General features: G+C 39.7%; 1 protein-coding gene across 5 annotated transcripts in view; it reads right to left on the bottom strand.

Moving 5' to 3' along the window:
* Window positions 1–1,669: 1,669 nt before the first annotated feature.
* UBTD2 (ubiquitin domain containing 2) overlaps window positions 1,670–18,375 on the bottom strand; it is a 74,531-nt gene continuing 57,825 nt past the window's right edge. For all 5 annotated transcript variants that reach the window (XM_063724395.1, XM_009241282.4, XM_002816192.6 and 2 more), the window contains one exon: window positions 1,670–4,238. In XM_063724395.1, the coding sequence (XP_063580465.1) occupies window positions 3,841–4,238 (398 nt within the window). In that variant the 3' untranslated portion in view covers window positions 1,670–3,840. The remainder of the gene's footprint in view (window positions 4,239–18,375) is intronic.

The raw sequence follows: 18,375 nt of genomic DNA on the forward strand, positions 1-18,375 counted from the left end.
TAGTGTCAAAACGAAAATTCAAATGCACCACTTCAGTGATATTCTTTTGGGACTTAATAGTACAATTTATAAAATAATCTACTAATGTACACTTTAGGACTTTTTCACAATTACATTTTATGACAAAAAATTTTAAATGTGTTTGTAGGTATGTGTGTAGATGCTTCAACTTAAGTTTCACTATTTCCACAGTGAATTCACCCATCAGATTGTGCTTTTAAGGATAGAGTTTATTAGACAATGTACATTTAGGTATGTTTTTGGATGGTACCAACCCTCTGTATTACTGTCATAGTTGCATTAAAATGTTTTGGTCAACCAAGTGTGTTCAGGTGGCCTGAGCCTGGGAAGAGAGCAGCACCTGCAGACGTAGGGGAATGCAGGCCTGATGGGAGAGAGGGCTTACCCAGCTACAGTTTCAGCCCAGGCCCAGACTGGTTCCTCCATAATCTATATTCGCTACAAAGAGGGAAGACATGTGGAGGAAGCTAACTATAAAACAAGTGAGAGCATTTATTAGGTTGGTGCAAAGGGAACTGCAGTTTTTGCCACTGGCATTAAAAGCATTAAACGCAATGGCAAAACTGCAATCCCCTTTGCACCAACTCAACATCTTCCACCAGTTCTTAGAGTTCATGTCTTATCATCTTAAGCCTCATACCAAAGACAATGATTAGAAAGAGCCAGATGAACTGTGCTGACATCTGCTGAGTGGGACAGTTATCCAATAAGAGACTGACAGATCTGACCATGAAAAACTTAAAATTTGCACATGGTTAATTCCACAGAAACAAAAGAAATGACAACACATGATAGAAAAGAACTAATTTCCTGAATATAGAACAGGTACTCACAAGTCTTGAGAGTAAAGACCAAAATGCAATAGGAATATGGGCAAACAGAACATTCACAGAAAAAAAAAATGGCCTTAAAATATAGTAAAATGTTAAACTTTGCTCATAAGGAAAATACAAAGCAAAACCACAGGACAAAGTTTTTACTTTTCAGATTGTCAAAGATCAGAAAGGTGGTCAGGGTGCAGGAAAATTAGAGCAGTCATATTGCTGTAGTATAAGGATTAATTGGTAAAATCGCTTTGGAGGACAAGTCACATAAATCTATAGAATGCAATTCCTACATCTATGTATACAAAGATCTTACCTATATAAAAGGAAACTCATTGCAGCATGGTTCGCAGTAGCAAAAAACTAGGAACAGCAAAGCCGACCAGAATAGAGACTGATGTAACTGTGGTATGCCCAGACCATGGAGTACCACTGCGCCTGTAGTCCCAGCTACTCGGGAGGCTGAGGCAGGCGAATGGTGTGAACCCGGGAGGCGGAGCTTGCAGTGAGCTGAGATCAGGCCACAGCACTCCAGCCTGGGCGACAGAGCGAGACTCCGTCTCAAAACAACAACAACAACAAAAAAACCCACAACAACCTATTTTAGACCAAGATTTCAGTGCAGAAGATGAAGCACATTTATAAATGACCATGTATGACTTGGCATAGCAGAGCCAAAGTTTGGTGATAATGAACCTGTTATTTATTGAGCAGAGGTTTTAAAAAGGAGGAAAACCTTCACAATTCTCACTTAGAATGAGGCAATTACCCTTATAGAGAGTAAAAACAATTAGAAACCAATAATAAAGGCAAAGACAAAGAGAAAAATTGAATCTTTTTTTTTTTTTTTTAAAAAAGCACATAAACCCTACATACTAAAATTATACACATCAAGTACTGGTCCAATCTTATATCAATCTATTTACAATTAAACAGCACCATGGTTTTCCCACCTAGGTTAGTTAAACATGCCCAGAGAATTGTTATTCAAAGTATGTGTTCCTTTAAAATAAAATAAACTCTTAAAAAGAGAGCTCAAATCCTCAACAAAGAAAGACCTTTTACCAATCGATATCATAGATATGGATGACATCACCAAATTTGCTTAAGAAAAAACAGTTTTAAACACTTTTTCTTTTCCAGTTGACAAACTTTGAGAAGTGCTGCTATTCGATGTGGCACACAAATGAACAAAAACTTTGATGACAGGAGCAATATACTGAATTACCCTAATATCTCCACCTCTAAACATAAAAAAATTCTCCTTTGGGATTAATGCTGTGGTCTTCACTTGAATTTAGATTCAATCATCAGCAAATTTAAATTAGATATAACCACAATCTTTAAAATGATTGCATAAAAATAAGGAAGTCGTTAAAGCTCTCAGAAACATGATGTTACAATTACAGATATATTTAATCAGGCAATAGGAAATTCAATACCATTTAAACATTATATTTAAACTAATTAGCAGTTTCATTTTGTCATTAAAATTAATAATGCACTTCACATCCAAACAGGTGTGGAGGGCTGACATTTTCCAACTGAGAACAGCGTTAAGTGCCTTCTTGCCTGTACTTTTCCATCTCATGGATTCTCAGGGGCACAGTGGTCACATGTTAGCCCCTCCTTCTCACTTATGGAACCAACTTTTAAAGGGCTCCAAATTCAACCTAACTCTTGGCAGCTTTACTCCAGTCATAGTATAGAAGAATCAGGTTATCTCCCTGGATTTTTCAGTCCCCTAATCTAACTTGCAAAAGGCTCTTAATTTGCTTCTTTGCTACAGAAGATGAGGGAGGAAAATTGTCATCTACCATGACTAGAGGTAACAGTGAACTGGAAAGCACTAAGGTATAAAGCAATGTTTCATTATTTGGTCTCACTGCTAATGTTTATGTGACACCAGTAAACCTTTCACACTTATAAATTTTGAGTTGAAATTTCCTCTAAAAGACTGAAAATAGGCACAGTTCTCCCAGGCACAGATAGAATAGGCTTTCCTTACACCCCTCCATGCAAAGTGGAGGAGATCATTTACTTATTAACTTGAGTGGGAACAGCTATACTTGATTTTGGTGTCTCCTGACCCAGGAACCATGCATTTGGGGGGTTATACTTAGCTATGAAAAGTTCCAAGCAGAATAGATAGATCAATGAAGGTACTATATAGTAGTGACCTTCTAAGCCTGGATATAAAAACGGCTTCGTTATACAGACCTTTCAAAATACTTATGCAGCAAGATGACAGCGACTTTTCAAATGAGTATCTGTTGAAACTCAGAGACCTGACTGTATTGATGAAATTATTGCCTAGTGTTCCAGAAGGGTGCCTGCCACTAATGTGCTGGAAGGCACCAAAATTTAGTGTGAATGTAAATAAGGAGCTCAAGATGTGGGGATGAGGAAAGCAACACTACAGCACAACTTGCCAGTCTCTACTCATTTATGGCTAAATATTAATTGAGCTAAGAATAAAAAACCAGAATAGAAGCAACCTCAAATACTGCTCTTTTCAATTTCCATTAACCAAAAAAACAAAAACAAAAACAAAAAAAAGCTTAAGTTTTATATCCATTATTTATGGTTTCTGGAAATTATATAATTTGATACATTTTTCTAAAAAAATTCTGTATTCAAAAAGGTGCTTGGTGCTGTCCTTCATGGATGCAATGTTTCATTTACAGTCCAAGTCACTGAAATACAGCCATTACATAGTTGTTGAGTGTTCTAAAATAAATGGTTATCTATTTCTTAACTGCCTTTCAAATTAGAAATTGTAATTACATGAGTCTCAAAGCCTGGCTCTTTGTGTTTTATTATTTTTGTTGGTCTCCATCACAGATGGAATTTTTCACTGGTAATTCCTCAGAACTAAATCCATTCATAGGGAATTTAGAGCAGTGAAACAGATTTCACGCCATAGATTAGGAAATGACAATAACAACCATAAAAAGGAGCAGAGGGATGTGGTTGCTGGCCAGCAGGACTCAGTTCAGTTCTCCACTGGTGTTGGGTTCTGCACAGGTTGGCTCACTATAACCTGTACAACATAGTCCTTTGGGATCTTCAGCTCTTCGAACTTCATTTTGTCAGTGAGAGGTCTGCCAGAAAAAAACCACCGCTGACTACCTGGTTCCACTCCCTCTGCTGCATGCAACCGTCTCTTCATGTGGAATACTGTGTCTGTGCTGCGAACCACAAGCTTGAGGTCTTTGCCTGTGGAAAGGCGCAAACGAAGCTGACATTCATATCCAGAATTGGGTGGTGGCTCAGGAATATCCAGAGTCTCTATGTCGCTCTTTTCCTCTATCATGTTGATTGGCGGTGCCAAGCAATACACTGGAAGCTGATATCTGTTCCCCAGTTCATCGTAGCACTCTGTAAGTGCACCTTCAGAAAGAGAAGATATGAATAAGAACTTAATCCTTAATGAATGCATTTTTGTTTATACCTCACAAAATGCTTAAGCTTCTCTTGCTAGCATGGCACTGTAGAGAAAAAAACATCACTGTCAGCTGATCATCAATGATTATCAAATCCCATGCCCAATTATTTGAGTATTTAATTTTATATTAACCAGAATGCTAGATCCTTACGCTTATGCTAAGTTATTTCATATCCATTTCACAATTTCATTAAAACGGCATACAACTCAAATGTACTACTAATATTATTAATGCTTACACAAGACTTAGAGAACATTTAAATTACATTAGGATATCTTTTACAGAAATGAATCCGCTACCTTAAACAAGCAAGCAAACAAAAAAAAAATTGATTTCTAAGCTCAATTCACCACAAGTGTTCCAGAGCAGTTTTCTTTTATTCTTTTTCTTTTTATTGAGACGGAGTCTTGCTGTGTTGCCCAGGCGGGAGTGCAGTGGCGCCATCTCGGCTCACTGCAACCTCCGCCTCCTGGGTTCCAGCGATTCTCCTGCCTCAGCCTTCCGAGTAGCTGGGATTACAGGCGCCCGCTACCACACCCGGCTAATTTTTTGTACTTTTAGTATAGACAGAGTTTCACCATGTTGGCCAGGCTGGTCTCAAACTCCTGACCTCAGGTGATCCACCCACCTCAGCCTCCCGAAGAGCTAGGATTACAGGCATGAGCCACCGTGCCCAGCCCTAGAGCAGTTTTCTTAGTACCTGGACTTCTTTCTTTCTTTTTGAGACAGAGTCTCACTCTGTTGCCCAGGCTGGAGTGCAGGGATGTGATCTCGGTTTACTGCAACCTCCATTTCCTGGGTTCAAGCAATTCTCCTGCCTCAGCCTCCTGAGCAGCTGGGATTACAGGTGCACACCACCATGCCTGGGTAATTTTTGTATTTTTGGGAGGGACAGGGTCTCACCATGTTGGCCAGGCTGGTCTCAAACTTGTGACCTCAAATGATCCACCTGCCTCGGCCTTCCAAAGTGCTGAGATTACAGGCGTGAGCCACCATGCCCAGCCCAGTGCCTGGACTTTCTAAATTGAAGCACTTGGCAAGTCCTTAGTCCAGAGATCACAAATTAGAGACGACAGCCTTAGCAGCTGCCACAGATTCATTGCTTATCTATGAATCTCATTAGTAAAATTACGACAGAAATGATTGAGGTGTTTTATTTAACCCCAATTAATCTATCTAGTATAGAGAAGCTAAGGATTAAAAAGGAAAAACAAAAGGGCTATGACATAACGAGCTAGCTCAGGGAAGGGAAAAAGCACTCAAGGTTTTTAAAAAAATGCATTAATGGTTAATTTCCTTACAAATCATATATTATAATTTCAAAATCAAAAACAAAATTTTAGAGACAAGGTCTTCCTATGTTGCCCAGGCTGGACTCAAAACTCCTGGGCTCAAGCAATCCTCCTGCCTCCACCTCCTAAGTAGCTGAGACTAGGTGTGTAAACTACATTACAGTTACCAGGACTTCCTTGGGGGAACTTGAAAGCATAACTTTTTTTTTTTCTTTTTCTTTTTTGAGATGGAGTTTCACTCTTGTTGCCTAGGCTGGAGTGCAATGGCGTGATCTCGGCTCACCACAACCTCTGCCTCCCGGGTTCAAGTAATTCTCCTGCCTCAGCCTCAAGAGTAGCAGGGATTACAGGCATGCGCCACCACGCCCAGCTAATTTTGTATTTTTAGTAGAGATGGGGTTTCTCCATGTTGGTCAGGCTGTTCTCGAACTCCCGACCTAGGTGATCTGCTCGCCTTGGCCTCCCAAAGTGTTGGGATTACAGGCGTGAGCCACCGTGCCTGGCTGAAAGCATAACTTAATGAACGTTTTAAGGTTATATGTAACATATCCTTTCCCCAAACTAGAATATGGTATCAGCTTATTATAAATTTGGATAAAAAACCAAAATGTCTACCACATCCAGAACACTGAGAAATGGTTATCAGTGAACAAATGAGTTAATGAACAGGTATTTGTGTTTAATGTCAATAGGATGAAAATATAAAGCATCTGAAATGAGTCTGGAATGGTCACCAACCCACCACAGGTCCAATCTGGTCTGCCTTCTAAGTTACGTAAGATGGGCTGGGGTGATAGCTTAGTTGGAAAGCAGAACACACATGAATCTTCCCTCTTCTCTGTTTAGCCTCTGTGTATCACTAATACTATTGTAGAAATGGATCTACTTCAAGCACAGCTGTGATCACTTAGCAGTCCCTATACCAGTAACTTCACACTGCCCTTTCCCTTCTGCCCTTCATCCCAGTGAGTCAGGGTTTAGTTTTCAAATCTCTAAAAGGTGAGAGAGAAAAACTCCATGAAGAGTTACAGCTGGATGATGTATCTTCTTACTCATGCTCTGCCAGTGCTCAATCCATAATGCTGGAAGTAAGCTATTTAGACGGTTACAGAAGCTCCCGTATTTCAGTATTTTTAGAAACAGTAATTTGTTTTTTATTTAATATGGAATTTTCTAGTTTATTTATTCTTTCCGGCACTTCTTTCTACAAAATTATAATCTGAGTTGTAAATATGCTCTAGTTTTACATTAAACTAAAAATCAGACTTCCTGTTTCTAGTCTGGCATGCAAAAAACTTAAAGTCACCACTCCATCCTAACAAGTAAAAGGCTGAGCAAACTGAAAAATCAACAGATATTCTTAATCTGTGGGAGAAGTAAGGTCACAGGGCAAACCACTGCCCCCGAAATAGGAGAGACAGCCCGGGTAATACAGAGAACCACCATTTACCATAGCAGACACCCAGGAGCTGAAATCTCTGTGGAACCAGTGCAGGGTAGGGAAACCTCAAACGTAACTAAGTGAATTGCTAAAGGCTCAGTGTGGACAAGTCTTACAGAGAAAACTCCATGGGAACTTGGTGAAGGGTGTCTGGGAAGAGTGATACCTTCCTGAGTTTTACCTTCTGGACCTCTACAACTTCCTTGTAGTGACAGTCAGAATAATTCCCTGGGTTGGAGGAGGGTGCAAAAGGAACCATTTTTAAATATGCCAGAGAATTCTGCCCTCAGAAGAAACTAACTAGAGTCTATCCTGCTGGGGTTTTATCAGAGCCTAACTAATTTGGGAGAAGAGAAATACCCAGCTCTAGCCCCTTCTAGCCATCTTGTCCCACCTAAGGCAGGGACTATGACTGAGAAGCACTGGTCCAGTTCATGATCCAGAGGCAGAGGCTCACAAAAAGACTAAAACCTCCATATTACTGAAGGCCCATTTCACATAGCTCCTGTATATTATGTCCATCTTTCCCAAAAAATTACAAGATGTACCAAAAGGCAAAAAAACAGTTTTTTAGAGCAAGCACAAAACTAGACTCAAGATATGGCAGAGGTGTTAGAATGATCAAACTGGGAATTTAAAACATGATTAATATGCTAATGGCTCTAATGGATGAAGCAGACAGCATATAAGAACAAATGGGAATGTAATAAGAGAGATGGAAATTCTAAAAAGAACCAAAAAGAAATGCTAGAGAACAAAATCACTGTAACAGAAATAAAGAACGCCTTTGATGGGCTTACTGGTAACTGAACACGAACGAGGAAGGAATATCTGAGTTTGATGATATCTCAGTAAAAATCTCTAAAACTGAAAAGCAAAGACAAAAAAGACCAAAAAACCTTGGGAGGTTGAGGTGGGGGTGGGGGGTATCACCTCAGGTCAGGAGTTCGGGACCAGCCTGGACAACATGGCGAAACCCCGTCTCTACTAAGAGCACAAAAATTAGCCGAGCGTGGTGGCAGGCGCCTGTAATAATCCCAGCTACTCAGGAGGCTGAGTCAGGAGAATCGCTTGAACCCGGGAGGCAGAGGTCGCAGTGAGCTGAGATTGCGCCACTGCACTCCAGCCTGGCAACAAGAGCGAGAGACTGTCTCAAAAAAAATAAAAATAAAAAAAATAAACAACAACAATGACAACAAAAAAACCCAAAAAACCCCACGAAATCTAAAAACAAAAAACCCCACCACAAAACAGAGTATCCAGAAACTGTGGGACAAACCAAAGTGTAACATACACATGATGGGAACAGCAGAGAAGAACAAGAGAAAGAAACAGGAAAAATATTTGAAACAATTATGACTGAGAATTTTCCAAAGTTAATGTCAGAAAAACTACACACATCTAAGCATATCACTTTCAAACTTCAGGAAATCAAAGATTAAAAAAAAAAAAAACAAAACTCCTGGCCAGACACAGTGATTCACGCCTATAACTCCAGCACTTTGTGAGGCCAAGATAGGAGGATTGCTTGAGCCCAGGAGTTTGAGGCCAGCTTGGGCAACATAGGGAAACCCCATCTCTACCCCCAAAAAAAAAAAAAAAAAAAAGCCAGAGGGGAAAAAACCAGCTTACCCACAGAAGAGCAAAGAAAAGAATTAAACGGCTGGGCGCAGTGGCTCATGCCTGTAATCCAGCACTTTGGGAGGCTTTGATGGGCAGATAGCTTGAGATAGCCTGAGCTCAGGAGTTCAAAATCACCCTGAGCAACATAGTGAAACCTGTCTCTACAAAAAATACAAAAATTAGTTGGGTGTGGTGGTGTGTGCCTGTACTTCCAGCTACTCAGGAGGCTGAGGTGAGGGGATCACTTGAGCCCGGGAGGTCAAGGGTGCAGCGAGCCAAGATTGTGTCACTGTACTCCAGCCTGGGCAACAGAGACAGACCTTGCCTAAAAAAAAAACCACACACACACAAAACAAAAATGGAATTACATATCCAACTCCAACTTCTCAGAAATCATGCAAGTATACAGTGAAGTGAAATATCTAAAGCATAGAAAAAACCACCAACCTATAATTCTGTATGCTGTGAAATTATCCTTCAAAACTGAAGGACAGGCAGGGAGTGGTGGCTTATGCCTATAATCCCAGCACTTTGGGAGGCCAAGGTGGGTTGATCACCTGAGGTCAGGAGTTCAAGATCAGCCTGGCTAACACAGTGAAACCCCGTCTGTAGTAAAAATACAAAAAAAAAATTAGCCAGGTGTGGTGGCGGGTGCTTATCCCAGCTACTCCGGAGGCTGAGGCAGGAGAATGGCGTGAACCCTGGAGGCGGAGCTTGCAGTGAGTCGAGATCGCGCCATTGCACTCCAGCCTGGGCCAGAGTACGAGACTCCGTCTCATAAAAAAAAAAAAGAAAGAAATAAGTGAAGGTGAAATAAGAACCTTTAAAAAAATTTTTTTTATTTACTTTTAGAGACAGGGTCTTGCTGTCACCTAGACTATAATACACTGGTGTGATCATAGCTCACTGCAGCCTTGAACTCCTTGGCTCAAGGCTATCCCTCCTGCCTTAGTCTCATGAGTAGCTGGAACTACAGGTATACCCCACCATGCCCAGGTAATTTTTGTATTTTTTTGTAGAGGCAGGGTTTTGCCATGTTCATGTTGTCCAGGCTGGTCTCAAACTCCTGGGGGCAAACGATCCGCCTACCTCGCTTGCTGTGATTACAGGCAGGAACCACCATGCCTGGACCAAGAAGAAATAATAATGTTTAATGTGTATGCACCTAACTGCACAGCAAAGTATGTGAGGCAGAAACTGACAGAACTACAAGGAGAAAGAGATGAATCCACTATTATAGTTGAAGCCTTCAACACCCCTCGATCAGAAATGGACAGATCTAACAAGCACAAAATCAGAAATGACATACTTGAATGCAACAATACCATCTATTGATTTAATGTAATGAACATGTTTAAACTACTTCATCCAACAATAGCAAACTACACATTTTTCTCTCAAGTTCACACAGAACATTTACCAAGAGAGACCACATTCTGAAACATAAAACGCACCATAACAAAATGAAATCATACAATGTCTGCTTATACCATAATGGAAATAACTGGAAATGAATATCAGAAAGGTAGTTGGAAAATCCATAATACATGGATATTAAACAATACATTTCTAAATAACACATGGGGTCAAAGAAGAAATCAAGAGAAATCATATTTTAATTAAAGGAAAACAACTTATAATTTCAGGATGCAGCAAAAGCAGTGATCACTGGGAAATTTATAATGCCTATATTAGAGAAGAAGAAATATCTAAAATCAATCAGTAAGCTTCCACCTTGGGAAACTAAAAAAAGAAAACCAATTTAAATCCGAAGTAGGCAGAAAAAAAATTAAAATAGAAATCAATGAAATGGAAAAAAATCAATGAAAAAATAAAATCAACAAGGCTGGGCACTGTGGCTCATGCCTGTAATCCCAGCACTTTGGAAGGCCAAGACAGGTAGATCGCTTGAGTCCAGGAGTTTGCGAACAGCCTGGGTAACAGTGCACAAAAAAATTTTTGCACAAAAAAATGCAAAAATTAACAGGGTGTGGTGGTACATGCCTGTAGTCCCAGCTACCCAGGAGGCTGAGGTGGGAGGATGCCTGTTCCTGTGAGTTGGAGGCTGCAGTGAGCTGTGATCTCACTCCAGCCTGGGCAACAGAGTGAGACTCTGTCACAAAAAAAAAAAAAAAAAAAAATTCAACAAAACCAAAAGCTGATTACAAGGTTTTACTGACCAAAAGGTCAATAAAATTGGTAAGCCTCTACCCAGGCTAACCAAGAAAAAAAGAGGACACAAATGACTGAAATGAAAGAGAAGACATCACTACAGATCCCACAGATGTTGAAAGGATAATAAAAGAATATTATGAACAACTCTATGCCTACACATTTGATAAACCTAGATAAAATGGACCCATTCCTTGAACGACACAATCTGCCAAAACTCACACAAAACAATCTGAATAGGCCTACATCTGTTAAAGAAATTGAATCAATAATTAATAACTTTCCAAAACAGAAAAGAACCAATTCCAGATGGATTCACTGGTAAATTCTATCAAACATTTAAGAAACAAATTATAACAATTCTCTACAATCTTTTTCATTAGACAGAAAAGGGAATACAGCATTCCTCCCTTTACTCACAGTTTTGCTTTCTGCAGTTTCAACTTCTCTTGGTCAACTGTGGTCCAAAAATATTAAATGGAAAAATCCAGAATCACACAACTCACAAGTTTTAAATTATTTAACTTTCTGAGTAGCATGATAAAATCTCTTGCCATCCTGCTCCATCTGGCCTGGGACATGAATCAACCTTTTGTCTGGAGTATCCATGCTGTATACACCACTTGCCCATTAATCACTTAGTAGCCATCTTGGTTATCAGATCAACAGTTGCATTATCGCAGTGCTTCATTAGCTCTAAAACACAAGAGTAGTGGTGCTGGCAATTTAGATATGCCAAAAGAAGCCATAAAGTACTTTTTAAAAATGAAAATGTGGAGGTTCTCAAATAAATAAAGAAAAACATCTGTATGTTGATGTTGCTAAGATCTAAGATAAGAACAAATTTATTTGTGAAGTTGTAAAGAAGGAAAAAAAATTCATGCTAGTTTTGCTGTGGCACTTCAAACCACAATAGTTAAAACACTGCGTGACAAGCGATTAGTTCAGACGAAAAAGGCATTACATTTGTGGGTGGAAGACAAGAAAAGAATTGTGTTCCAATTGACAGCATTTAGGTTCAGTACTATCCACAGTTTCAAGCATCCACTGGGGGTTCTGGAACATTCCAAGACCATATTCCCCCATGGATAAGGGGGTACCACTGTACTTCCTAACTCATTCTATGAGGCCAACATTACCCTAATACCAAAACCAAACATTACAAGCAAAGAAAACTACAGACCAATATCTCTCATGAACATAGATTGAAAAATCCTCAACAAAATATTAATGAATCAAATTCAACACTGTATAAATAATTATACACCATGACCAAGTAGGCTTTAGTCTCAAGTATTCAAGACTGGTTCAACATTTGAAAATCAATTAATATAATCCATAATATCAATAGGCTAAAGAAGAAAAATCACATGATCATATCAATAGATGCTGAAAAAGCATATAACAAAACCCAACACTCATTATCAGTACTAGGAATAGAAGGGAACTTCCTCAACTTGATAAAGAATATCTACAAAAAAGCTATAGCTGGCCGGCCACGGTAGCTCACGCCTGTAATCCCAGCACTTTGGGAGGCTGAGGCGGGTGGATCACCTGAGGTCGGGAGTTCAAGACCAGACTGACCAACATGGAGAAACCCCATCTCTACTAAAAATACAAAATTAGCTGAGCGTGGTAGCACATGCCTATAATCTCAGCTATTCGGGAGGCTGAGGCAGGAGAATCACTTGAACCCGGGAGGTGGAGGTTGTGGTGAGCCAAGATTGGAGTGAGCCTGGGCAACAAGAGCAAAATTCCATTAAAAAAAAAAAAACAAAAAAAAAACCTTATAGCTAAGACATACTTAATGAGAAACTCAAAGCTTTCCTACTAAGTTGGGAACAAGACAAGGATGTCCCCTCTCATCACCACTTTTAAACACTGTACTGGAAGTCCTAGCTAATGCAATAAAACAAGGCAAGACAAGAAAAGGTATACAGATTGGAAAGGAGAAAATAAAACTGCCTTTGTTTGCAGATGACATACTGTCTATGTAAAAAATATGAAGAATCAACATAAAAGCTACTAGACCTAATAAGCAATTATAGCAAGGTTGCAGGATACAAAGTTAATATACAAAAGTCAACTGCTCTCCTATATATCAGCAATGAGCAAGTAGAATATGAAATTGAAAACATAATTTACATTAGCACCTCAAAAAGAAAATAGTTAGGTATAAGTCTAACGAAGTATGTATAAGATATGAAACAACAACAACAAAAAACCTTGATAAAATAATTACTAAATAGAGAATCCATGTTCATGGATAGGAAAACTTAATACTGTCAAGATGTCAGTTCTTCCCAGCTTAGTCTATAGATTTGATGCAAATCCCAATCAAAATCCCAGAAGGAGGCTGGGCACAGTGGTTCATGCCTCCAATCCCAGTGCTTGGGGAGGCTATGGCGGGAGGATGGCTTGAGGTTAAGAGTTCAAAACCAGCCTGGGTAACATAGCAAGGCCCCATCTCTACCAAAGAAATAAAAAATTAGCCAGGCATGGTGGTGCCTGCCCATAGTCCCAGCTACTTGGAAGACTGAGGAAGGATTGCTTGAGCCCAGCAGTTTGAGGCTGCAGTGAGATACGTCTGGGCCACCATACTCCAGCCTGGGTGACAGAGTAAGACCCTATCTATAAATACATAATAAAATAAATAAGTGAGCCAGTAAGTCATGAAAACACATGGCAAAAACTTAAATGCATATTAGTTAAGTGAAAGAAGCCAGTATGATAAAGCTATATATAATATGATTTCAACTATTTCACACTTTGGAAAAGGCAAAACTATGAAGACAATAAAAAAGGTCAATGGTTGCCATGGAGTTAGGAGGGAGGGAGGGATGAATAGGTAGAACACAGAGGATATTTTAGGATAGTGAAACTACTCTGTATGATACTATTAATGATGGATACATGTCAATATAAAGTTGTCCAAACCCACAGAATGTACAACACCAAGAGTGAACCCTGAACTATGGACTTCTGAGTGATAACGATGTTTCAATGTAGGTTCATTTATTTTTAACAAATGAACTACTCTAACGGTGAATGTTGATACTGGGGGAGGCTATGCATGTGTGGGAGTAGGGGATATATGGGAAATCTCTGTTTCTTCCACTTAATTTTGCTGTGAACTTAAAACCACTCTAAAATAAATAAGGGAAAAATCCATATCATTTACTCAAATATTATTTGATTTCATTTTAAGTCTATAGGTTTATGGGTTACCCTGTTCCCGAATTAAATATCTGGGATCACAAAATATCAATAAAAGTAATATTTTACATTGTAGTCCATAACTATTACCGCAGAATTACCTATTCAGAGCAGACTGGCTCCTTTGTGGCCTAGACTCTTGAACAACATAATCCCAATCCTCCACTATTTAATGGCCCCAAATCTCTACTAAAGACAAAGCTGCACTGATAGTAGTGGTTTCTACCACACAACCTCTTTAGGACCTAACAAGGATCAATAGGAAACAATTCTTACATTCTAGAGTCACTGCATAGACATTTACTGATCATCTTGAAGTGTGTAGGGCATGTCACTGGCACTGAGGAAAGAAGGTTATAAGAGAACCAAGACTGTCCCTGATCTCCAGGAGCATATACTCATGAGCAGATACAGCATACCCATCACAGATTTTAGTACAAACGGATACAATGAAAATCAAACACACGTGCTGAGACATCGCAGAACAGAAAAGTGACTAGAGTTGGTAGAGCCAACATGGAGGAATTCTGTAGAACTGGTGTGCTCTGGGCATGACTTTAAAGACACAGAATAGCAGTGAAGGGCATCCCAAGAAATAGAAATGATACGGAAATAAGAATAATTACAAGGTAAATAGAGAATACCATGGGACCTTGCTGAAGTAGAATACAGATTAAATGATGTAAAATTAATAAATAGGCAATAATAATGAAACCTGATAGTAAGATTCAGGAGTTTAGGCTTAATACTACAAGAAATTACCAGAGGTGGCTAAAACAGGTAAATCAGACATTCAACTTTCACTGCCTTTTATATGCTACTGGATATTCTAGGTGCTAAGGTTGTGTTGGTGAACAAGACAAAGCCTGCTGCTGACTGTTTTATCATCTACGTGAAGAGAGAAAGACTGGAATCATGACTGCCTGACTACAGAAATGGAAAAAAATCGAACTGAGAAATTCAAAGATAACTGGCAGAACCAAATGATGGGCTAGATTTGATGGAAAATCAAAGGGAAAGAATCATGTAACTGGAAACCAGAATGACAGAAAAAAATAGATAATTTAGGGTTACAAGATTCTTTGCTTAGCTTTTAATTGTTCCAGGTTCCATGAGATGCTTCAGCTGAATTATCTACAAGTAACTAAAGCAGATTGGGAAAAGTCAGGGTAAAAGAAGTTTGGAGAGCAATCATTTCCAACATATAAGATTTAACATAAAAAAGCAAACGTTTGGCTGGGCACGGTGGCTCATGCCTGTAATCCCAGCACTTTGGGAGGCTGAGGTGGGCCGATCACGAGGTCAGGAGTTCGAGACCAGCCTAACTAACATGGTGAAATCCTGTCTCTACTAAAAATACAAAAATTAGCCAGGTGTGGTGACACGCTCCTGTAATCCCAGCTACTCAGGAGGCTGAGGGAGGAGAATTGCTTAAACCCGGGAGGCAGAGGTTGCAGTGAGCCAAGATCACGCCACTGCACTCCAGCCTGGGCAACGGAGTCAAAAAAAAAAAAAAAAAAAAAAAAAAGCAAACACTTAGGAGTGTTTAACACTGCTAACCCTGTCTAAGCACTTTACATACATCAACATTTAATCCTTACAAAAGCACTATAAGCTAAGTCTATTATACCCATTTTACAGATGGAAACATTGAAGTAGAATAAAGTAACTTTTGTCCAGGGTCACAGAACTAGTAAGTGACCAAGTGTATAATGTATAAGAGGTACAGGGATTGGTTCTCAGATTAGTTAATGAGAAGGAGAAAATGTACTTGGAAGAGAACAAAAGACAGAGAACAAATACAAGGGATAAAAAGTTGAGAAATGAATCACAAGGAGCAAGAAATCAACAGTGCCCAGTGGAGCCCAACAACGTATTTGCTAATGATGCCTACGACAGCTTAAAGAAGGAAATGGTGGTGACTGAGAGAAGTTTCAGTGGTATGAGGCTGTCTCATCTACAGTATTTGAGAGGAGTGTGTGAAAAAAATGAGGCAGCAGAAGATAGTGATATGGTTTGGCTGTTCCCACCCAAATCTCGTCTTGAATTGTAATCCCCATAAACCCCACGTGCCTAGGGAGAGGCCTGATGGGAGGTGAATGGATCATGGGGGCGGCTTCCCCCAAGCTGTTCTCATAATAATGAGTGAGTTCTCATGAGATCTGATGTTTTTCTTTTTTTTTTTGAGACAGAATCTCACTCTGTCGCCCAGGCTGGAGTGAGGTGGCACAATCTCAGCTCACTGAAACCTCCACCTCCCATGTTCAAGCAATTCTCAGCCTCAGCCTCCTGAGATTACAGGTATGCATGACCATGCCTGGCTAATTTTTGTACTTTTAGTAGAGATGGGATTTCCCCATGTTGGCCAGGCTAGTCTCAAACTCCTGACTTCAAGTGATCTGCCTGTCTCTGCCTCTCAAAGTGCTGGGATTACAGGCATGAGCCACTGTGCCCGGCCAAGATCTGATGGTTTTATAAGGGACTCTTCCCCCTCTGCTCCTCACTCTTCTCTCTCCTGCTGCCATGTGGAGGCCTTGCCTCCCCTTTGCCTTCCATCATGATTTAAGTTTCCTAAGGCCTCCCCAGCCCTGTGGAACTGTGAGTCAATTAAACCTCTTTTCTTTGTAAATTACCTAGTCTCTGGCAGTTCTTTACAGCACTGTGAAAACAGACTAATACAGAGAGGTTTGCTTAAAGAAACCCAGTATGTTTAAACACAAAAGGGAAGGAACACTCTAAAAGTTGACAACACAGGGATTTTTCTATTTTTCCAAAATCACTTTTAGCTACATTTACAAAATTTACAAAAAATTTTACAAAACGTTTTAATTATCACCCACTGGCCACCAAGGGTGCAGTTCATTTAGCAATTACTAGTTTTAACATAGTTCTAGCCAGGATTGCTCAGATTGCTCACCTAACAGCCTCTGTGGAAGGACAGGTGTTTTTTTTTTTTTCTTTTCACAAACCTATTGTAGGCTTCATGTCCTAGCAGAGACAGATGGCCACCAGGCTAAATAAGTGCCAGGGCATCATTTCCCCAGGCCAGGAAGCCCTGAAAGCTCCCCATGGTAGGAAGAAAGATGCCAAGTCTCCACCTTCTGTTCTGATTTCATACATAATTTTCTGAAGTTGTTTCTATTTATCTTTTATCTAGACGATTGGCTCAGATGTTTCTGTTTTCCTTGGTCAACTGTTTTCTTCTATGATTATTTTAAATTATGCCTCAAAATATTCCACTAGAAAATTAGAAAGATAAAACTAAATTAGATGACAAATAATACCTTTACTAAATGTCATTAGGACTAATGCTTTATACTGTTTCTCAAGCAATCTTTCAGGTTAGAAAGAAAGATGTATTTTTCAGCATTTAAAGGCCTCACTGTTTATCCCTCTGTGCTCTCACTCCCTTAAGACTGCAGCTCAGTGTTAAAAATTTTTACCACGTGAGACTTGCATCACTACATGAATAGGTTTGTAAAAGTTAAAAATGAATGTTGGCAAGGGTGTGGAAACGTTTGTTATCTTGACTGTGGGGAGTTTTACATACATGTCAAAGCTGATCAAATTGTCCACTTTAAACATGCTGTTTAGCGTACTTCAATGTACCTTAATAAAGTTGACAAATTTAATATTTAGATCACATTGGCAATCTGGTATAGAAAACCATCCTCCCAAAATGAAAGAAGGGGACAATGTTCTAGAACTCCAAGGTTTTTGTAGCACTATGGGTCTCTTCCAAAGCCTGTAGGAATAAATGTCTTTGCTCCTGACTTCTCTTTTCTGATTCAGAAGGCTTAAACTCTCTTTTTTTTTTTTGAGATGGAATCTTGCTCTGTCACCCATGCTGGAGGACAGTGGCACAATCTCGGCTCACTGCAACCTCTGCCTCCTGGGCTCAAGCAATTTTCCTGCCTTAGCCTCCCAAAGTAGCTGGGTCCACAGGCGCCTGCCACCAACCCTGGCTAATTTTTGTATTATGAACTCTTCTACTTCTTGACAACCATGCCCTGCTATGGCAAAGGAAAGCCTTAACATTTGAGTTGGAAATTGCTAGAAAGAATGAGAACACTTAAATGACAGAATGAATGTAAAGGAATGAAACAGTGGGGGGAACGTTCAGGCAGTATACTCAAGCCTGATAGAGGGACATAAGATTCCAGGAGAAACAGTGAGATGTGACAGAAGGAAACATGGCTTTGGAGTCAGTCATATCCCATTTGAATTTAGACCCTGATTTTGGATATGGTGAGTCTATTTCCTCAAGAATTATAGTACCTCCCTTATGAGGCTGTTGTAAAGATTAAATAATAAGCACGTGAAAAACTGCCTAGTAC

This window comes from Pongo abelii, chromosome 4 (genome assembly GCF_028885655.2).
Source record: "Pongo abelii isolate AG06213 chromosome 4, NHGRI_mPonAbe1-v2.0_pri, whole genome shotgun sequence".
Classification (NCBI taxonomy): Eukaryota; Metazoa; Chordata; class Mammalia; order Primates; family Hominidae; genus Pongo; species Pongo abelii.